The sequence below is a fragment of the Monodelphis domestica genome, chromosome 2, assembly GCF_027887165.1.
Source record: "Monodelphis domestica isolate mMonDom1 chromosome 2, mMonDom1.pri, whole genome shotgun sequence".
Classification (NCBI taxonomy): domain Eukaryota; kingdom Metazoa; phylum Chordata; class Mammalia; order Didelphimorphia; family Didelphidae; genus Monodelphis; species Monodelphis domestica.
Window position 1 is genome coordinate 207,353,512 of NC_077228.1, and position 23,653 is coordinate 207,377,164.

The 23,653-nt window shown below is 33.8% G+C and overlaps 1 protein-coding gene across 18 annotated transcripts in view; it reads left to right on the plus strand.

Moving 5' to 3' along the window:
- The window catches only part of EFCAB3 (EF-hand calcium binding domain 3), a 722,802-nt gene that overhangs the window by 230,840 nt on the left and 468,309 nt on the right, over positions 1-23,653 (plus strand). For all 18 annotated transcript variants that reach the window (XR_008916397.1, XR_008916396.1, XR_008916398.1 and 15 more), the window contains exons 75-78: positions 6,181-6,249; positions 7,843-7,986; positions 17,577-17,648; positions 21,763-21,906. Coding sequence is in view for 15 of the 18 variants with exons in the window: in XM_056817026.1 (XP_056673004.1) it covers positions 6,181-6,249; positions 7,843-7,986; positions 17,577-17,648; positions 21,763-21,906 (429 nt within the window). In the remaining 3 variants the exon portion in view is untranslated. The remainder of the gene's footprint in view (positions 1-6,180; positions 6,250-7,842; positions 7,987-17,576; positions 17,649-21,762; positions 21,907-23,653) is intronic.

A 23,653-nucleotide genomic window follows, 5' to 3' on the forward strand; every position in this document is an offset into this window, starting at 1 on the left:
AAAAGTTTTAGGGTAATCAATGAAGTAGAAGAAGGATTTTTCCTGGAACTCCCTTGCATTTGCCATAATCCAAAGAATGTTGGCAAATTGGTCTCTAGTTCCTCTGACTTTTAAAAATCTGCCTGCGCTTCTGGTAACTCACAGTTCACAGTACTATAAGTCTAGCTTGCAGAATCTTAAGCATAACTTTGCTGGCATGTAAAATGAGCACACTTGTTCAATAATTCTTTGGCATATGGGTGTAGTACTTTTAACAGTACTATCCTTTAGGATTTTAAAAGCTGGAATTCGGTTACCTCCACTAGCTTTATTGTTAGCAATGCTTTCTAAGACCTACTTGATTCAATCTTCAAGATATATGGCACACACTGTTGTGGTGGTTATTGTTGAAGTTAAGATCTTTCTTGTGCAGTTCTTCTTCTGTGTATTCTTGCCACCTCTTATTAATCTCTTCTGCTTTTGTTAAATCCCTTCTACTGGTTTTCTTGATTTTCCTTTAGTTTTCAGTTAAAGTCCCACCTTTGGCAGGAAGCTTTTCTCAATCTCTCTTTATTCTACTTACCTTCCCTCTACTGATTTATTTCTTATTTATCTAGTATATAATCTGTTTTATACATATTTGTTTTCATGTTGTTTACTTCACAGGATTGTGAGTTCCTTGAGGACAAAGAGCTATCTTTTACCTTTCTTTGTAGCACCAGCACTTAACACAGTACCCAGCACATGTTAACACTTAATAAATACTTATTGAATAACTAATTGACTATTTTGGAGCTCTGAAATGAGCGAGTCATTTACAGAAAGCAATTATGAATTATGTGAAGACTATAAAGAATAAGAGAAACAGATAGTAAATATTTTTGTATAGAATAAACAGCAGAACCTTAAAATTTATTTTGTGTTAAGTCCACCTTGTTTGCTGATACATTGTTAATATTTAGAGGTCTGTTATATTAATATCATTTATTAATTTTTTTATTCCCATTCATAGCCAACCAAAAAGCTTTTCCATGCACTTGCATCTGTCAAAAAAATTTAAGTTTCTTTTGTTTTAGAAAAAAAAAGAGTTATGTTAAGAAAGTTACTAAAATTTTAGTACTTTTTGCTCCAGAGATATCACTGCTAGGTGTATTCTCTCCATATCTCTGTCTGTCTGTTGTCTCTCTTTCTCTCTTCAATTTTATTTTAGTTTTGAATTATCTCCTTCTCTCTCCAATCCACTGAGAAGGCAAAAAAAAACCCCAAACTCATTACAAATATGCATTGTTGTTCTACATGAATTCTTGTATTAACCATGTCCAAAAAGTTTTTTAAAAGAGAAGAAAATATGACTAAATCTGCCATCTGTGTTCATCAGCTTTATGTGGAAGTGTAGAGTATTTCATCATAGTAATTTGGAATGGTGATTGGTTATTAAGGTGATCAGAGTTACTAAGTCTTCCTAGATATATTATTTTTTCAATAACGCTGTTATTGTATAAATAGTTCTCCTGGGTCTGCTCACTTCACTTTGCAGAAGTTACACAAATATTTCTAGGTTTTTCAGAAACCATTCCCTTCATCATTTTGTATTAAAATTATACCTTATTCTGACTATTCCTTTTTTAACATTTTGTTTTAAAATTATATCTTGTTCTGATCATCCTAACAATCTCACAGTCATTATAGAAAGTAATCAGCCTAAAGGGACAATAGCAGGAATTATGATTGCAAAGAACTATGGAAATCATGTACAAACCATCCCAAAGATAAAAGAATATTATTTATAAATTGTATCATATTAATACAAATTCACATCCTGGTAAGATATGCTAAATTAGGGGAAGCCATCTTGGCACTACTTTCACGGTTCTTGATCTTTTTATATGTAAATTCTAGGCAAATTCCAGACTTCCACAGTTCCAGATCATCAAAATATAACTTGATAATTCTGAGATAACAACTTAAACATTTTTTTCACCTCTGTAATTTATTTTTTAAATATTTTTTCAATTACATATAAAAACAATTTGATATTCATTAAAGCTCTTTCACCTTCCTTTCCCTTGCCCTTCATTGAGAAGGCAAGTAATTTGATATGGGTTATTCATGTACAATCATGGAGAATATATTTCCATATTAGTTATTATGAAAAAAAGAAATGAAAAGAAATAAATAGACAAGAAAAATGAAGTTTAAGAAAAAGTATACTTTGATCAGTATTTCCTCTGGAGGTGGATAGAATTTTTCATCCATAAGTCCTTCCAAATTGTCTTGGATCATTGTATTGCTGAGAATAGCCAAGTCATTCACATTAGTAAAATACTGCTGATACTATTATCACTGTTCTCCTGATTCTTCTCACTTCCGTTTGCATCAGTTCATGTAAGCATTTCCAGATTTTTCTGAACTATTCTACTCATTAAGCAGAATAGTATTCCATAACAATCATATATAGCAACTTGTTTATCCATTCTTCAATTGATGGACATACCCTCAATTTCAAATTCTTAGCCACCACAAAAGAAACTGTTATAAATATTTTTGTACATGTTAATCCTTTCATCTCTTTGGGATACAGATAAAGTATTGTTATTGCTGGGTCAAAAGGTATGTATGCCTTGTTTTAGACTTTGGGGCATAGTTCCAAATTGCTCTCTAGAATGGTTGTATCAGTTCATACTTCCATCAACAGTGATTTAGTTCCAGTTTTCCCATATTCCATCCAAAATTTGTCATTTTCCTTTTCTATCATATTAGTCAATCTGGTAAGTGTGAACTTGTACCTCAGAGTTGTTTTAATTTGCATTTCTCTTGTCAGTAGAGATTTAGAGTATCTTTTTTTATGACTATGTAATTTTAATTTTTTCATCTGAAAATTGCCTATTCATATCCTTTGACCATTTATCAAATGAAGAATTACCTAAATTCTTATAAATTTAACTGTTTTTTATATATTTTAAATATTGGTCCTTTATTTTTAAAAAAATCATTTAATTAATTTAGAAAAAAATTGATCCTTTATTAAAGAAACTTGCTATAATTTCTTTTCACAGTTATGATCACTGTATATTTCCCTCCATCCTATCCTTTTCTCTCTCTTTTCACCATCTCTCCTTAATGGTGTTTTGCTTCTGACTATCACCTCCCCCAATCCATCCTACCATCTAATAACCCTCCACTGCTTCTATAATTGCCTTCCCCCTTACTTCTTTGAAGAGTAAGATAGTTTTCTATACCCAATTTAGTAAGTATGCCATTATCTTTTTGAGTCGATTCTGATGAGAGTAAGGTTCAAGCATTGTCCTCCACCACCCCAGCTTCTACTCCACTCTAAAACCTTTTTATTTTTGTACTTCTGTAAGATTATTTACCACATTATACTTCTTTTGTTACCCCTTTGCTATGCTTATTCCTTCAATTTCTTTGTCATTGCTATACCTCACATGACTTGTCCAACATCACACTAATCTGAGGCTATATTTGAATTCAGGTCTTCCTGATTCTAAGCCCAGTACTGATATTCACTGAGCCATCTAGTTGCTCCATTACCAGATAATGTTTGCTCTTGGTTTGGGATAAATACAACTTAGAATTTTAAAAGAAAATCTCTTATTTACTTCCTGTGATTTCTGGAATTTAAAAAAATTAATAGGTCTTATATTTTGTCAAAAACCTTTGCTGCGTCTATTAAAATCATCATTATTTTTGTAATTTTATTAATATTGAATCAGTCCTACATTCTTGGTATAAATCCAGCCTGGTCATAGTAAGTGATCTTTGTGATCTATTGCTATAATCCTGTTATTTCAATTTTTTTCATAAATATTCATTAAATAAGCTTGGTCCATTTTTTTTATTGTTTTAACTCTTTAGTTTAGATCACAAGACCATACTTGTGTCACAGAAGGAATTGAATAGTATTCCTTTATCTTACTTTTTCAAATATTTTATGTAGTATTGGATTAATGATTCTCTAAATGTTTGGTGGAATGCACTTGTAAATCCATTTGATCCTGGATTGTTTTTTTTTTCCCCTTTGGGAATTCATTTGTGAATAGTTCAATTTCTTTTTCTAACATAGGGTTTTTATTCTATTTATTGTTTTTTTTATTCTGGAAAATCTACATTTTTATGAATATTCATTCATTTGATTTAAATTGTTAGTTTTATTGATATACAGTTAGGTGAAATAGCTCCTACTAATTGTTTTTATTCTTACTCTGTTGTAATTTACTTTTTAAATTTTTGCTACTGGTGATTTGTCTTTTTAAAATTAAATTAACTAACAGCTTATATTTTTTTTTCCTTAAAAAAAAAGCTACCTCCTAGTTTAATGTATTAAACCAATAGGTATTTACTCTCAATTTTGATAATCTTTCCTTTGATTTTCAGGAGTCCTATTTTGGTGGTTAGATGTTTTTAATTTGTTGATTGTCTACATTTTTAGTTGCAAGCCCAAAGCATTGGTCTGCTCTAATTCTCTTTTATTGGTATAAGTGTTTAAAAATATACATTTTCTTTAAGGACAGTTTGCATCCCATAAATTTTGGCACATTGCTTTGTTTAGGGAACCCCTAGGATTTCTTTCTGCCTTGGAGCTTCCTGCACTGATGTTTCATGTTGGCCCTTTTTCTGTTACTGGATATTGAAATGTTCCCCACTTCCCCCTCATTTCCATCTCTTGTGCTACTGGTCAGCACTTCACTTAAGTGCATGTCATCTTTTCTGTCTATTTTCCTAAGCTTCTTTAGTCTGATAAAATAATGACTCAGTAACTTTTTCTCCATTTTTTCCAATCAGATTTTTTTCTGGTGCATTTTCTAGATTTTTATGGAGGAGGTATGCTGAGCAAGCTGGGCAAATATGTTTTTTCTCTTTGCCATCTTGACTTCATCCCCTAGGTATATTTTCTAGGGAACTCACTGAAAATATTTTTAGTAGCACCTTTTTTGTAGTAGCAAAATACTAGAACCAAAGTAGAATACAGTCATCAACTGGGGAATGGCTAAACAAGTTGTACTGCATGAATGTAATATTACTTTCTTGTAAGGAACAATAGGATCAATCATGGGAAGCATGGGAAGACTTATATGAACTGTTGCAAAGTGAAGTAAACAGAACAAGGAAAATTGTACTAGTAATGATTACATTAATGCAAATGGAAAGAACAACAAAACAACCAAAACCAGATGCTACAAAATTGTAAAGACCAAATTTGGCCCTAAAGAAGATCTATGAGGAGGCATCCACCTCACATTCTTTGTAGACTTGAGTGGCTAAGTGTATGGAATATATATATGATGTCAGACTTTAGTAATATGTTCATTAACTGCTGAACTCTTTTTCTTCCTTGTTTTGAAGTTCTTTGTTATAAAGAATTATTATCTCAGAGTGAGATGATATAAAAACAAAAGATATCAATAAAACTATACTTTAATTTTTCTAACTCATTTATAATTAACATTTTAAATTAAATACACAAATGGATGCTATTGAGGTACTTGACTTAAGTTCCTTAAGTAAGTGTTATATGTCTTGGGAGCTCATTTAACTGATAAAAAATAAACTTTTTTTTGAAACAGTATCTCCTAATGATACATAATTAAATGAAGGCAATATATATATATATATACACACACATATATCACTCACACAGAGATGTATTCTAGTAACTATATATGTATATATATATAATATGTATATGTGTGCCTATATATATATGTGTGTGTGTATATGTAGATATGTGTGTGTGTGTCTGAAAGGAGTTTGTACCTAATTGGTCAGATGTGCATTTTGCAACAGGAAATATAAAAGAATATGTGATAGGAACTCACTGAATTTGCTATGTTAATTGTGGGTCAAACATATGCAGTGACTTTTCTAATTGGAACTTTAATTCTCTGAATAGTAATATAACTTGTGTCTATGAGATATGAGCATGTACATGCTGCTTATGGAGTCTATTGTTATAAAATTTCAAATAATTTTATAGTGATTGAGGATATAACAAACCAAGAAATTGGGAAGTAAATGATTATCAAATTAGTATTTAATCTGGAATTGTTCTACACATATCAAAAGGATGTTGAGGTTGGAATTCACCAGTTAATTGGCAATTTTCCATTTTACTCTTTGCTTTATATATTTGACTTTATAGAGTCTCCAATGGATTTTCTGATGTTTTTCTCTTTTTCATAGATGATGGAGTAGTGGACTTGAATAAGTTTTTGGATTCGTATGCGAAAGACAAAGTTGAAAAAGCGCCATGTAAGTATGAATTTCAAAATTGGCATTCAAGTTAGAAGGAATCTTAAAATTCATTCCAATCTGTCTTGGATTCTTATTTTATAGATCTTTGTGAGATTAAAACATTTGCCCCAAATCGCACAGGGAATGACAGATCATTTGACTCTGCACTACCTTTCACATTGCTTGAATCCCTTCCCATTGCTGTTGTGTATCAGGGTCAATTGACCCTTTATGTGCCAAGGTCTCTCTGAATACTAGCATTTTCTGGCACAGCAGAAGAGGAAAGGACTATGACAATGTCATCAAGGATGGAGCCTTCATTGTCTTGATGACAGAATATTGCCACTGCCCAAGTTCTTTATGTGTTAGAAAGACCTCCAGCTTCTTAAAGCACAGCCTAATATGTAAAACTCACATCAGAGACAGCCACAACACTCAGTGCAGCTCAAACATAAGAACCAAACTTCCCAGAGTTGTACTTCTCCAACTCACAGATGTTGCACTGGGGATTTTCCTTTTCCCTGCTGAACACACTCAGTTCTTTATTCTAAATATCTGTTTAGAAATATTCACCTAGAATCCTGGACTACTTTTATCTGTGTAGGATAATGAGAAGAAAGACAGTCAGAGACAGAGTGGGAGAGAGACAAAAACTTGAATTGAACCTTATAGAATGGATTGAATGTACTGCTTAGTGGTATCATTTGTGAATATCTGGGGCTTTTACAGTCAGATTCTAGCGTCAAATAGATGTGATGGGTCAGCCAGAAATGCATTTAATTGCCTTTGCCATCAAATCCAGACCTAGTCCTATTCTTGATCTGTAGTGTTTGTGGGGCCAAGTTCATTCCCAAGACATTGATCCCTCACCTTTGACAACTTCTTCCTAGAGGTTTCTACACACTGTGGGTAATGAAAGAATTACCCCAACTGTATGTTTAGGTTCAGAGTAACATTGATTTTTTAAGTATCTAAGAAGCCCTTAGAAACAATCTGTTTAAAGATTCTAAAATCTTGGCAGCTGACCACATGTAAAACCTGTCCCCCAGGTAACTGGGCCAAAATTTCTTTTTATGTGCATCACAGTTTTTTATCTAGACATCCAGAAGTCTTTAGGAGACCCTATAACTGCCTAGAAATTCAAACTATCAATAGGGTAGAAAGACCAGAAGCAAATATTTTGAATAGTTTGTGGCTAATATTGATCTCTATGAGTCCTTTAATTTTAAATCTGACTTAATTTTTAATTAATCACTATTGACTAAAAAGGGGGGGGGGAATCTGAGATTTCCCTGTTTAAATTCTCTTCTACCTATTCTATTAATCTGGGTATTTCATATTTTTGTAAATATATTTTACCCAGTTCAAGTTTTCAATTTTGATGGCATTTAATTAAATATAATAATTTCTGTTAAAAAATTTTAAAAGGGAGAAATTTCTGGAAATTTTCTATTCTTTATCCTATCCTTTTACTTTGAAAGAACAAATACTTTATAAAACTTTAATGAAGCTTTGCTTGGTTGTTATCTTGGGGAAATTTGTGCAAAGTTTCAGAGATTTATTGACTCACTAACTCAATAGTTTTCTCTTTTTAATCATACATGTATATAGCAATAAGAGAAATAAGTAAAATGATTACTCCAATTGCTGGAGGAAAAGTCTTACTTGAGGATGTTGAATCTGCCCTGGAGGGTTTGAAGTTCAACCTATCTGATGAAGACATTAAAGAAGCTGTGAAATCTGTTGTGGCTGATGGTGAGTACTTTCACTCCCTCTTAAATCTATTTGCTTAAATTCTAAGGATTGATGTTTTCTAGTGGCAAAGCTAAAATTTCATTAACTTGGTAAGGACAAAAAGATATGGATGGGCTGATTCCAGAAATGGTCTTCACTTTCAGCGGTCCATGCTTCTTCTAGAAGGGAAGTGGGAGGAAATAGCTTGAGGAATCTCAAAGGGTTATAATGATGGAGAGTTCTATCAAATTCCCAGAAGTGTTCCATATTGTAATATAAAGAATCAGTATAGTATCATATGCCCCATGTGCCACAAACTTTGCGTCTCAGCCTTTGGACTCCAAAGCCACATGAGGGTACACCGTAGATGAAACTGCACAAAGACAATAGTCATTCTTGGTCACTGAGAGACTACCACTATAGTATCATATATTAGTATGTTTTATACTGTCTTCTATTAGCCCTTGGCAGCCTCCACATTTGATTTTTTATTATTTTTTTTTAATGATTTCCCACTATGGTTTTTCTGTATTAGTGTGTACTTTCATGATAGTTTATTACCAAATAGCTGCCACATAGAGCTCTTGATGATATGAAATTTGCTATTAGTTGACTAACTCAAGGTTGTTTCCTTTCTTACATCACTTTTTGGGTACTGGATACCCCCAAATGTACTCCTAAGTCCAGGGAAATCCAAAGATATACCTTTGAATCATATCAATGAGATTATTCCCTTCAAGTCTTCAAGGGTGCCACTATAATTCCTAAGCCATATTTCTTATCCATATTCATAAAATTTGTATCATAACATTTCAACAGACCACATTCCAAAAAATAACACAGAGACCAGGAAACATGGAAACATGGAAAATTGGTGGTCCATTTCTCAAACATAGACATCTGAAAATATATATATAATATATGTTTTTGGATTACCTGGACCAATGAATGGAAAACAGACACCTCATCTAGCCCAACACACCTTGCCACATACAGGTGATAGAATTGCAGGGAATAGTGATGTTTTTGAGAGTCATTTGAACAATGGGCTAGTTGCCAAGAAAGAGATATCATTATCCATGAAGCCTGGCACATTTTTGTGCACTATAAAAGAGTCTTGCTCTCTAGAATGTGACTAATTTCTTTCTTACATTTTTAGACTTAAGATAATGTTTATTCAATGATAATAGGCAATTTCATGTTAGCATAGGACTTTCTCTGTGTTCCATGTCTGCTAATCTAGCTTTGAAAAAAAGGAAAGTGTATTGGAAAAAGAATTGGATATGTCAGAAGCCCTATCTCTATCATTGACTAGCCTTGGCACCTTGAGCAAGTTAATTTTTACCCTTTTTGGGGGGAGCCCCAGTTTTCTTTCTTTATTAAATTGAGACCCTTCAGACCTGAGGAAATTTCCATCTTACCTACTGGTTCATCTTAAAGACTCCTGGTCCTTTGCCATATGATCTGTTCCTTTATACCCTTAGGGCTTTAAAGCCTTTGTATGTGCTCTGTAGCTAAATTATCTTTGTTGTATTGTCTCTTCAATTAGAATATGATCTCCTTGAGAACAAGGAATTTTTCCTTTCTCCAGTTCTGTCCCCTCCTTTTAGCTTGTTGGTTGGGACTTAGAAAGCATTTAATGAATGCTTTTTCTTTCCTTCATTCAGCTGGATCAATCCACCAAAATGATTTATATGCATGGAATGCTCTAATACAAAAATACTCAAGGTCCAGCCAATAAAAATGTGTAAAGAGAATATAGACATGGATTATATGTCCCTCTTCAGTCGCAAGTTATCGATTCCAGCCTATCAGGAGTGCAGCTACAAAATCCAGAAAACTGAGAGATAGTACCTTCCCCAGGTGGAATTATAACCATTGTGTATATTGTTCCTTAACCCTTTCTTTCTTCATTCTGTACCTTTTGTACAGGTTTTAACATTTTTCTCTGAATTCTTCATTTGTGTCATTCTATCCTACCTTATTTTAATGGAAAGTCATAGGTATGATCTAACCAGGTTACCCTAAGTTCCTGTTTCCAGTCTTTTACTTGTCCTGCCTGCTTTTCTGATCACTATTGGAAGCTGTTAAATGAAGCAAGGTGATATTTGTTGTATTCTTGGCCAAAACATCAATCTGTGATGATGAAGAGGGTTAGATTAAGAAGCCCTGGGAAAAGAAAAGACCAGAAAGGCTTACTAAATCCACAGTGTGAGAAGATTATGGGTAAAGTGCCATGAAGGAACACAAGTACTGAATGAATAGAAATGAGGTAAATTATTATCTGCATGTCCATTATTAAGACATGGAAGCATGTGGCTCCTTAACCTTTTACTCCCACAGGCAAGCACAGGAAGTGAAATGGAATTTTTCAGAACTCCAGATCTCTAAGAGTCCTATATTTGATAGTTGTTGCTGAGAAGATTCACAGAGACCAAATGGGAGGGGAATTTTAATAATCAGCGAATGGCTGAATTATAACCTTCCCCTCTACACATACATTCAACCCCAAGGGCATTGTGATTAGGAAAGTTTGTTAAACTGATTGTGTTCGGCAGAGCCTTATAACCTTGTATATCTGGCTTAGATAAAATTGTCTTATTCAGTTATTTGGGTACATAGGAATTTCCAGTATATAGGTGCATCAATCAGTGATGGAGGCACTTCTATCAGCTAGCTAGCAACTAGCCAATTCTCACACAACCATGGGCTTTCAGCAGGATATCTGTCTGTTACAATACAGATGAGGGAGTATTTGTGAAAGATGCTAATCAAGAATCAGATAGGGACAACATTAATTTAAGAAGGTCTAGCAAACATACAAATTCATCATGATGTATGCAGAACTGGTAACTGACCAGTGCTTTTGGACACTCAATAAGTACTGTTATCACCTGGTTTTTCAAGACTACTCCATTAATCCAGCACTAATCCATCAAAGATATTGTTGACAAATAGTACCTTTCCTCCCTCTAGAAGGCCTTCCTAGCCTTTGGGAAGTGGATTTGCTTGGGTACCATGTAGTTAGTTCCAAGGCAACCAGCAGAGTTTCAAATGGACTTCAAAATGTTTTCTTCAGGTCCATGTCCTTTGTAATCTATCAACATTAGAGTTACCAACATCATTACTAGAAACTACATCCCAGATTAAAAGGTCTTCCTGGTCATACATTAGCATAAGGCTGATCAAGGAAGAGACAAATGGAATTTAGGGCCTTTTTATGCCTTAATTAATAATAAAAACTGGGTAAATTTTCATAAAGAATGGAAATTCAAACCAGAAGGCATGGAGCTGATGATTTGGGCAGAAAGTATGGGCTCCATTTGCTTGTACACTATGTATTAGTTACCGTTTAAATGGCACACCATGATCTGTAAAACATATGCTTGATATTTCTGCTTGTTTAAATTTATTTATAGTTTTTCCTTGCCCTAGTACATGGCCAATTTCTACAAAACAGCCATGTAATATGAGAAATACATAAATTCCTTAATATTCCATTTCAGAAAAGCCTTAAAGGTTTTTGCTCCAAATTGTCTATCACTTTGTTCAGTTAATATTTGCCCTTTTATTTGTTTTTTGTTGTTGTTGTTATATTTGTCTAGGTTTGAGAGAGGAATATTAAAATCTTCAACTATTATTGTTACTATATCTTTTTGTAATTCAGCTAACTTTCCCTTATGAATTAGATGCTCCATTATTTTGTGCCTAAATATTTAGTAAAACATTGATTCATTGTCTATAGTTCCTTTAAGTATCGTGTAATTTCTTCATTTACCTCTATTGATATTTTTAAAAATATTTTTATTTTTTCCAATTACATTTAAAACACATTTTTAAAAATTGGCTCTTTTAAAAAATGGTTCCAGATTCTGTCTCCACTTCCTTTCCTCCTCTCTCATTGAGACAGCAAACAATTTGACATAGGTATGTGTGTCCAATCATGAAAAATATATTTCCTCATTAGTCATGTGAAAGAAAACACAGACCAAAAGAAACATAAATAAACAAGAAAAATGAAGAAAGTTTAAGAAAAAGTATACTTCAATCTGCTCAAATTCCATCATTTCTTTCTCTGGAGGAGGATAGCATTTTTTATTACAAGTCCTTCCAAATTTTCTTCAGCATTGTATTGCTAAGAATAACTAAGTCATTAATAGTTGGTTATTGCACAATACTGCTGTTACTATGTAAATTTTTGTCTTGGTTCTGCTCACTTCATCTTGTATCAGTTCACGAAGGTCTTTCCAGATTTTTCTAAAGTATTTTGCTCATCATTTCTTCTTGTGGAATAGTATTCCATCACAATAATGTACAACAACTTATTTGGCCATTCCCCAATTGATGGATATCCTCTCAATTTCCCATTCTTACCACCACAAAAGTAGCTGTTATAAATATTTTTGAGTATATTCATCCTTTTCCTTTTTATTTATGTCTCTGAGATATGGATCTAGTAATGGTATCACTGGATCAAAGGATATCCATGCTTTTATAGCCTTTTGGACATAGTTCCAAATTGTTCTCCAGAATAGTTGATCAATTCACAAGTCCACCAACACTGCTTTAATGTCCCAATTTTCCCACATTCTTTCTAACATTTGACATTTTCCTTTTCTATAATGCTAAAATCCAGTAGATATGAGGTTGTACCTGAGAGTAGTTTTAATTTGCATTTCTTTTAATCAGTTGTGATTTGAACCTTTTTATATGTCCATAGATATCTTTGATTTCTTTATCTGAAGACCACCTTTTCATATCCTTTGACCATTTATCAATGATTTGTATTCTTCTATATTTGACCCAGTTCTCTATATATTTGAGAAATAAGGTCTTTATCAGAAAACTTGCTATAAAATTCTTTTCACAAATATGATTACTGTTTATTTTTCTCCTTCTTGTTTTTCTCTTATTTATCCTTCTCTCCTTTCAATCCCTATTCTTACTCAAAAGTATTTTGCTTCTGTTCACCACCTTCCCTACACCCCATCTCTCCTATCATCTTCACTGTTTCTCTTATCTCCTTCCTCTCCTACTTACCTATAAAATAAGATTTATATATCTTCTCTTATCTCCTTCCTCTCCTACTTACCTATAGAATAAGATTTCTATATCCAGATTTTATTTCCTTTTTGAACCAGTTCTAAGTAAGGTTCACTCCATATTCCCTTCTGCTATAAAAGTTCTTTCATAGCTTTTTGTAAGGTAATTTACTATATTCTACCTTTTTTCTTCTCTTAATGCTTTCTTCTTTCTCATTCCTTAAATTTATTTTTTTTAGATATCCCATCATAGTCAAATCACCCCCATGCTCTCTAAGTACATTCTTTCTAACTTCCCTTATAATAATTAAGTTCTTAGGAGTTATAAATATAATTTTCATATGTAAGAATATAAACAATTTAACTTTATTGAATTCCTTATGATTTCTCTTTCCTATTTTCTGTTTTTTGTTTCTATTGAGTTTTATATTTGAGAGTCAACTTTTCTATTCAGTTCTGATCTTTCCATAAAGAATGCTTGAAAGTCCTCTATTTCTTTAAATATCCATTTCCTCCTGAAGGATTACACTCAGTTTTGTTGGATAGATGAGTCTTGATTGTAATCCTGGCTCCCTCTGGAATATTATAACCTAAGCCTTTCATGTAGAAAATGCTAAATGTTTTTCAATTCTGAATGTGGCTCCATGATATTTGAATTATTTCTTTCTGGCTGCTTGAAATATTTTTTTCTTGGCATAGGAATTCTAGAATTTGACTATGATATTCATGAGAGTTTTTATTTTGAGATCTCTAGGTGATCAGTAGATTCTATCAATTTCTATTTTATACTCTGTTTTTTGGATATCAGGGCAGTTTTCCTGTATAATTTCCTTCCCTCCTCTTTTCTTTTTAAAAACATTATCTCTACTATTCTGAAAAACTGCAGAGGCAGGTCTTGAAACCAGAATCTCCACACTTATGCAATACTTCAAAACCTCAGAAACTATTCTGCCTGGGGTTGTGGCTTGCCCAGAGTCACACAGCTATAAAGTGTCTAAGACCAAATTTGAACCAATATTCTACTGAGTCAAAGCCTGGTGCTCTATCCACTGTGCTACATAGATACTCCTATGCCCCTATGACTTTTTATTTTAATTTCTAAGACTTTTTTATCATGATTTTTAGGCAATCTAATAATTCTTAAATTATTTCTCCTTAATCGGTTTTTCAGGTTATTTGTTTTTCCAATAAAATATTTCATAGTTTCTTCTATTTTTCATCCTTGATTTTGTCTTATTATTTCTTGATATGTTGTGGAGTCATTATCAATTATTTTCCCAATCTGATTTTTCAAGATTTTCTTCAATAGGTTTTATACCTCCTTTTTCATTTAGCCAAGTCTACTTTTTAAAGACCTTATCTTCAGTAAATTTTTATACATCTTTTTCCATTTGGCAATTCTATTTTTTAAAGAAATCCTTCTTTTTAATTGATTTTTGGGCCTCTTTTACTATTTGGCCCATTCTGTTTTTTAAGATGTTATTTTTCTTCAGTATTTTTTTTTGCCTCCTTTTCAAAGCTTTGGCTTTTTTCATGGTTTTCTTCATTTCTTTCTCCAGTTTTTCCCTTGTTTCTCTTATTTGATTTTTTAAAATGCTTTTTGAGCTCTTTCAAGAATTACTTGGGGACCTGAGACCAATTCACATTTTTCCTTGAGGCTTTACATGTAACTGTTTTGACTTTATTGTCTTCTTCTGAGTTTGTGTGTTTATATTCCTTTTTGCAAATTAACTTTCTATCATCAGGTCCTTATTTTGTTGTTTGCTCATTTTTCTAGACTATTTCTTGACTTTTTACTTTCTGTTAAAGTTGGGGTCTGCTCCCAAGATGAAGGAGACACTGTTTCCAGCTTTATGTTTTTTGTGTTGCAATTTACAGAGGTGGTTCCATTAGTATGTAAATTTTTAGTTCTTCGGTGTTGGGATGATCTAAGAAGAGAATGTGGTCAATACTCTCCTGGAATGTGCTCTAGTCTACTGGTCTATGAGTACCCTCAATCACTCTTTTTCTACCCCGAACTGGGCTTTAGGGTCTCTGCTCATCCATGGCTGCATACTCTAGTATACTAGTAATCTTCCTTGCCCTGGGCTGCAGCTCAGAATCACATATAGGCAATGCAATAGAATTCTGTACCTAATGCTAGCAAAAGGTTCCCTACAATTTTCTTCTCACTAGTTGTCTACCTCTACTGTCTATGGGCTGAGAGTTCCAGAAGTTGCTACTACTGATTCTGTTTTTCCCATGGCCTGATATTAACTTGTTGGAATATAGTTTGAGCAGTCTACTCTCACTCCAGTGAAATGGATCTTTTCTGCCTCCCTTTTTTTCACTCCATTCTTTTGTTGGTTATGCCACCCTAGAATTCATTTTGAGGCATTATTTTAGAGTTATTGGGTGGGGGTGGGGATTTGGAAGAGCTCAGATTAGTTCCTTTATTTACTCTGCCATCTTTGCACTATTTCTAGCCTCTGTTGATACTGTGAAATTTTTTCTTATCCTTTAGGATACTTTTTTGAAAGAGGGAAATTTCTGTTCTGTTCTGGCCAGACCATAGATGGGGTTTTAAGTCCAGTAATTCTTCTTTCAGAACAAGAGCATGTATTCTTCCATTGATGCAAGACTGTTGTCCCTACACTTTGAGATATTCTGTCAGCCTGCTCTTTACATTTTCTCAGTTCCCTTCCTCCACATTGGTATGGTTCCATACATACACCTTACCCAAGAGTGCTTAAGCACTCCATAAGGGATGTGAAGATCAGCTAAGTACAAAGCAATTAGGATTCTCTTCTGCACCCTTAAAATTTCCATTAAGGTTCTAGAAATTATTTGTTTTGCCAAGGGTGATAGGGCAAGGAAATGTCTTTTGTTCTAAGAATTGGATCTTAGTAAATGAATAGAAACAGCTAGCTGGCACGGTGAATAGAGCAGCGGCTCTGGAGAAAAGAAGACCTGAGATCCTATCCTGCCTAAGACAGTTACTAACAATGTGACCTGGGCAAGTCATTTAACCTCTCTCAGCCTTGGTTTCTTCGTTTGTAAAAGGAGGATAATAATAATATCTGTGTCTACCTCCTAGAGTCATTGGAGGGTCATGAGAAAACATTTGCAAATCTCTTTGCAAAGATTAAGATGCCATATAAATGCTGGCTATTATTTTAAATGTGTATGTGCATACATATTATCCATATATACACATACATATATACTTATTTTCTTTTTAAAATAAAAGTAGTAACAATAACAGCATTCATTGAGCATTTTAAGGTTTGTAAAGAGTTTTACACATAATATCTCTTTTGATTCCCACAACAATCTAAAGCATACTTATTATCATAATTTTGTAGATGAGAAAACTGAGGCTGGAAAAGGTGAGATGATTTGTACAGAGTCACTTAAGTTGTAAGTGTCTGATTCTGGGTTTGAATTCTTCCTGATTCCAAGTTTAGCACTCTTTTGATTGCATCACTTGGCCAACTCAATGCAAAGTTGCATCTGACAATTTGCTGGTCTTCATGTTCATCTGTTCTCATGGGGTTTCTAAGTAAAATAGTTTACTTGCCTATACAGTGTGAACTTCTGTCTCTGGAATCCTTGGAATAATGAATTCTATGGGTTTTAATAAATAGCATGTGCTATGTCAATCCCTCCCAAAAGCTAGTATGAACTTAGGACTCATTAAAATAAATATCACTTTTGTTTCACCAATGTTTAGCATAGTACTTAGAATGTAGTAGGTGCTTAGTAAATGTTTCTTGACTGACTGAGAAAGTAATATGATAAAATCTGGTGTATTAAGTCCATTCCTGGGCATCCTATTTTAGAAGAGACTTTGGCAAGCTGGAATGAAACCAGAAGAAAGTGGACAGAATAAAATATTTACGTGGACTTGAAAAGTCCAGTTGCACAAAAATCTGTTGAAGGAAATAGAGACCTTTCACATAGAGACAGAAAACTTAGGGGGGGGGGATGACTCTATTGACATATTTCAAATGCTGTCATGTAGAAAAAGGATTAAGGCCTATTTTGCTTGTCTTGGGAGAATGAATCAACAGATAAAAGTTACAGTGTGGCAGATTTTGACTCAACATAAACAAAAGAGCTTCCTTAAAACCAAAAATACCCCCAAAACAGAAGGACCATTTTGGAAGGTTTTGCCCATCATGCAAAGTCTTCAGATAGAAAAAAGGTTCAGTTAAAAGATCAGTTGTTCACAATGTTGTTGATAAAAACATAACTCTACTTTATAATGGATGGGAATTGATAATCTCTAAGGTCCCTTATAACTCCCATATTCTATGATATAATCGAGTGTAATCTAATTTTGAAACAATATTATTTATATATATATATATGTACATATATATATATATATATACACACACATGCATGGAATAGGAGGAGCCTATAACTGAATTAATTTGAAGAATAATTGCTTAGAGATTTTTCTACATAAAAGAAAAAATTGTATTACATTTTACCTTATATTTTGGAGAACAGATTTTTCAAAAATTTATTTCTCACCAATTGGAATATCTGAATGTGGGGGGGTTTCTTTTTTCACTTTTGCAGATCAAGGATATGTGGATTTAAAGAAAGTAATAAAGAACATATCTGAAAGTGAAAGCTATCAAGAAGACCCAGGTGAGAATGAATTTTTATCCATCTTCCTTTCTTTCTTTTTCTCTTTTTCCTTCCCTCCCTCCTTTCTGTCGTCCTTTCCTTTCCTTCCCTCATTCCTTCCTCTCTCTCTCTTTCTTTTCTTCTCTCTTTCTTTCTCTCAGTGTCACTGTATCATAGAATATATAGGAAAGGGAAGGATTAAGGTATAAAGAAGACTAGAAATATAGGAAGGGATCATATTGTGAAAGGCTTTAAAATCCAAAGAGAGGATTATATATTTTATCCTGGGGAAAATAAGGAACTACTGCAATTTATTGAAAATAATGAATGACATGCTCAGAACTGTCCTTTGGGAATATTGATTTAGCCACCAAGTATGAGGTGGATTGGAGTGAGCAAGACTTGAAACAAGGAGAACAGAAGCAAAGCACTATGAAAACCCAGAGAGAAGAGAATATCAAGGGGAAGAGTGTGATCAGTAGTCTCAAAAGCTTTCAGAGAGGTCATGAAGAATGAGGTTTGAGAAAAAAAAAACAGTGTCAATTAATTGGTGACATCAGAAACCAGGTTACAGAGAGTTAAGAAGTGACAGAAAAAGAAATGGAGGCACTGATCATAGACAGCCTTCTCAAGAAGTTTATGAATGATACTCATAATAGCTAACATTTATATTGGGAAATAGGTAATAATAGCTAACATTATATATCATTTATTATGTGTCAGGCACTTTGCTAAGCAGTTTACAATTATTATCTCATTTGATCCTCACAACAACCCTGAAAATAGACGATCTTATTATCCTCATTTTATAGATGAGGAAATAGAGGGAATTAGAGGTTAAACGACTTTCCTGGAGTCACCCAATTAGTAAGTGACTGAGACTAGATTTGAACTCAGATCTTCCTGACTCCAGGCCCAGAAGTCTATCCACCATACCACCTAACTGTCTCCATAAAGAAAGAGAGAGATGTAAGATATCCAGCAAGGATGGATAGATTGAGTAAAAGTTTTTTCTTTTTTTGGTTTTGTTTTGTTTGTTTTGAGGATGAGGAGACAGTCATATTTGTAGATAGCAGGAAAGTAGCCAGTAGGTAGAGATTAAAAATGAGTGAGAGACTAGGGATGACAGAAGGGACATTCTTCTGGAAAATCAACAAATCAATAAACATTTATTAAGTATCTAAGACTATTTGACAGGAACTATAGAATATCTAAAGCTCAAAATTTAAAGAGAAAGAATGATAAAATAAATATTTTTAAAATAATCTAATGGAGGAGAAAACAAACAAATATATAAAAATCAGCTATAGGTAGAATAAATAAAAATATTTAACAGAGATAAGAGAAATTAGGAAAGGGTACCTACAGAAAGTATTATTTTAGTTGGGATTTAAAAGAAGCCAGTTGGCAGAGATGAGAAGGGAGAACATTCCAGGCATGGGAGACAGCCCGAGAAAATGTCTTGAGACAAAAGATGGACTATCTTGTTCATGAACCAATAAGAAAGCCAGTGCCATGGGCAAAGTATATTTCAGGAGTAAGGTATAAGAAGATTGGAAAGGTAGAAGTGGGGCTAGGTTATGGAGAGCTTTGGATGCCAAGCAGAGCATTTTGTATATGATCCTGGATGCAATAGGGAATTACTGAAATTTATTGAGTGTGGGGCGTGGGATGGAAGGAGATAACACGGTTAGATCTGTGCTTTAGGAAAATCACTTTAGTGGCTAAATGGAAGGTGTATTGGAGTGAAGGGAGATATCAGGGAGCCAGTCCCACCAACAGGTTATTACTACAGTCCAGGCATGAGATGATGAGAGTCCGCAGTAGAGTAATGGCATTGTCAGAGGAAAGAAGGGAGTATATTTGGGAGATGTCACAGAGATGAAATCAATAGATTTTGGCAACAGCTTGGATATGGTGTGACAGGGATGTGGAAAGCTAAGTGAAGAGTCCAGATTGACACTTCAATTTCAAGAGAGAATGATATTGCCCTCTATAGAACAAGGGAAGGTGATGTAAGCTTAAAAATTAATATACAATACTCCAAGTATCATAATTTTATAAGATTTATTAACAACAACTTGAAGTAAATGAAAATGATAGCCTTAGCAAAGAGAGTTGCCCGGACCAAAAAAAAAAAGCAGGAAGAGAGAGGGAGGGAGGAGAGCATGGGAAAAAGAGAGCAGAAAAAGATGGGGTTCCAGCAAACGTATTTACAAAATGTAAGGATGCAAAGTGGAGGACATAATTCAAGGCATTCTGGGAAAAGTTAAAAAAGGAATTCTGGGAAATAGAATCTTTAGGGTAAAACATTATAATTACACAGTGAAGAGGATCCATAGAGGGGAAAAAATTAGGAAAAAAAGAGTGAATTTGGTTTTGGTCATGTTAAGTTTAAAGAATCTATTAGGAGACCAGTTGGAGAGATGCCTGAAATGCAGTTGGAGATACAAGATTGGAGGTTAGCAGAGAGATTCAGGCAGGGAAGATAAATTTGAAAATTATCAGCATAGAGATTAAACTTTATAGTTACTGGTAAAATATTGCATTAAATTCTGTTTATTAAATATTATAGTTGCTAATGAGATCACCAAGTGAAGTATTAGTATAGAGGGAGACAAAACCCTGAGGGACACCTACGGTTAAGAAGACTTGATCTGGGTGAGGACCCAGCCAAGGAGATTGAGAAGTGGTCAGATAGGTATTAAGAGAACCAGGAGAGAGGAATGTCCCAAAAACCCAGATAGAAGACAATATCAAAAAGAAGAGTTCTCAGTGCCAAAGGCTGCAGAGAAATCTAAGAGAATGACAATTAAGAAAAGGACAATAGCCATATATTATTCACTAATACCACTGGTAACTTTGGGGAAAGAGCAGTTTTGGTGAAATGATAGGGGTAGAAGCCAGGTTATAAAGTAGTAAGACAAGAATGAGGAGAGATGGTGGCGTCTCTTCTTTTGAAAGAGTTTAACTACAAAAAGCTGAAGAGATGTAGAGTGATAATTAGCAGGAATGGAAGGATCAAGTGAGGGATTTTTTTAGAGGATGGAGAGACATGGGAAGGTTTGTAGGGAAGTAGCTGGTAGACAAGGACAGACTAAAAAAAAAGTGATAGAGAGGGGATGACAGAGTGCCCCCTATTTTTTCCATAAAATCTGAGGCAAGGTTATCAGCTGAAAGTGTGAGGGGAGGGAGAGACATGAGAGGTTTGAGGAAGGATGAAAATATTTGGAGGAAACATTGTGGAGATGCGATGAAATGAGATCACTTATATATCTTGAAGAGTTTGCCTTGGTAAGAAGGACCTCCTCTTCATTTGAGGCAGGAATAAAGGAGGAGATCATGGTGGGGAGACCACCTGATTGATGTGAAATGAGGAGTAGAGGGAGCTCTTGGAGAATGGCCTCAAATTTTTTCAGTAAAATAAGAGGTGTTCAATAGGGAAAAAAAATAGCACTGGCCATAAAACCACATATTTATTATTGGTAACTTGTGTCTCATTATAAATCAATAGAAATCTTTTTGTAGCATTCATTTTAAAATTGGTTGACATAGATTGCTAACCATTGACTATCAAGAAAAAGGAGCTTTTAAAATCAAATGAGTTAACATACATAAATACTTTGTGAACCTTAAAGTGCTATAGAAATGCTAATTATTATTATTATCATTAATCATCTTTCAGCATTGATATGATATGTCTAGACCATTTATGACTGCTAAGTGGGATAGTGGATAATATATTGATCTTAGAATCTGGAAGATCTGAGTTCTAATCCTCCTTCAGACACTAAATAGCTGTGTGACCCTGGGCAAGTCATTTAACCTCTTTTAGTCTCAGCATCCTCAGCTATGAAATGGGAATTAATAATAGGACCTACCTCACAGGACTGTGATGAGGATGGAATGAAATAAGTGTAAAGTGCCTTGAAAACCATGAAGTTTAGCAATTACCTATATATTCTATATACATGCATATTTCTGAATGCAACTTTTTTATGATGAAAAGTAGGAATATGTGAAATCTTTCAACTTTCACAAACTTCTTCAATGAGAAATTATTTTGTTTTCTTCTAAAGGCTTTTATATGATTTTTAGAGCCATCACTTAAAAGTTTTACTTTTTTATTTTATAGCACTAAAAAATGCATTGAATTTTATCATCAACGTTGATGACAGGAAAGTCAATGTTAATGATCTTGTACCTATAATGGAAAAGTTGGGAATTAGCCTAAATGAGGAAGAACTAAATGAAACATTGAAATCTCTTCAGCCTGATGGTAAGCATTTCCAATTTTTATTAGGTTATTTGCTCAGATTAAGGGTTCTTTCTAGTGATAAATCATGTTTTCTTCAGCATTTCTGCTCCCACAGTTCTTTCTCTGGATGTGGATAGCGTTCTTTCTCAGAAATCCCTCAGAATTATCCTGGATCATTGCACTGCTGTTAGTAGCAAAGTCTATTACATTTGATCATCCTACAGTGTTTCATTTACTGTGTATAATGTTCTCCTCTTTCTGCTCATTTCACTCCACATCAGTTCATGCAGGTGATTTACCATTCCTTATAGCACAATAGTATTTCATCATCATCATCTACCACAATTTGTTCAGTCATTAACCAATTAAGCAACATCCCCTCATTTTTATGGGTTATTTCTAGTGGCATTACTTAAAACAAGGCTAAGAATGGGTTGTTGTAATGGGATGAGGTATATCAATAAACATGGTACTTTTCAATGATGTGGATAAAGGCATTAAAAGTAAGTTTATCATTTTAGGAGGCAATTGAGCTAATACAGGGGACAACAGAGGCCAAAAAGATCTGAACAGGCTCATATAATAGATTGAACATAAGAAAATGAAGCTAAATAAAGATAAATGTAAAGTCCTACATTTGAGTTTACAAAAAAAAATCAGCTCCACAAATACAAGATTGGAAACATATTTTTAATGAAAATTAAGTTTATTATGATAATCATCCAGGACTGTATCTTTTGCTAGTTACAAACAATAGTCATCTGCCCCCCAAACAAAACAGTTTATGGGAAAAATTCATGGAGCTTATATTGAACTATCCTTCATTTCATGGAATGGCTGAGTCAAATGATGATAAAATGTGATTTGGACATGATTACTATAAAAGTCTTAATATATGCCAAGGAAGGATAGACAGAAATTTTCAAGCTTAAACTTAGAGATGACAGTGAACCAATAAATAAAGGTAATAATTAAAAATATTCTTGTTCCTCTGCCCTCTAACTTTTAATAAGATACATAAAGTGTAAAGATAACAGAAAAGTAGGCTGTAAATAAATAAATTAAATTAAATGTTAGAATCTTGAAATAAAAGCTAAATAGGAAAAACACATTTAAAGCAATGTACATCTATGCAATCTTATCTATCTTAATGCAAATTTCCTACACTAAGAAATGGACCATAACAGATTTGGAAAGTAGCCTAATAAAAATCTACACAGTATTAGCAAAACAGAGGACGGGGGTCAGCTAGGTAGCTCAGTGGATGGAAAGCCAGGACTAGAGAGAGGAGGTCCTAGATTCAAATCCAGCTTCAGACACTTCCTAGTTGTGTGATCCTGGGCAAGTCACTTAACCCCTATTGCCTAGTCTTTACCACTCTTCTACCTTGGAACCAATATATATAAAATAGAAGATAATGGTTAAAAAACAAACTAAAACAAAACAGGATCCATCATTCTAAAGGAAAGTATATAAAGGATTCATACTTACTCCCCAAAAAGGAAGGAGAGAATTGATAGATATTCTTGGGGGCACATGACAAATAGGTCAAAATTTTATAAAATTCTTTTGAGAAAAAGTAGATATCACTTCACTGAGCAATAGTCAGAACTGAGGTGCACATCACTGGATTTGTCCAGTATGGCAAAAGTTGATTTATCTCTGAATGTTTATTATGCAACCTCTAAGATCCAAGAATGTCATCACAGAGTCTCCCATGAGCATCTACAACATAGATTCAGCTAGCAATGTATCAACAAAGAATCAT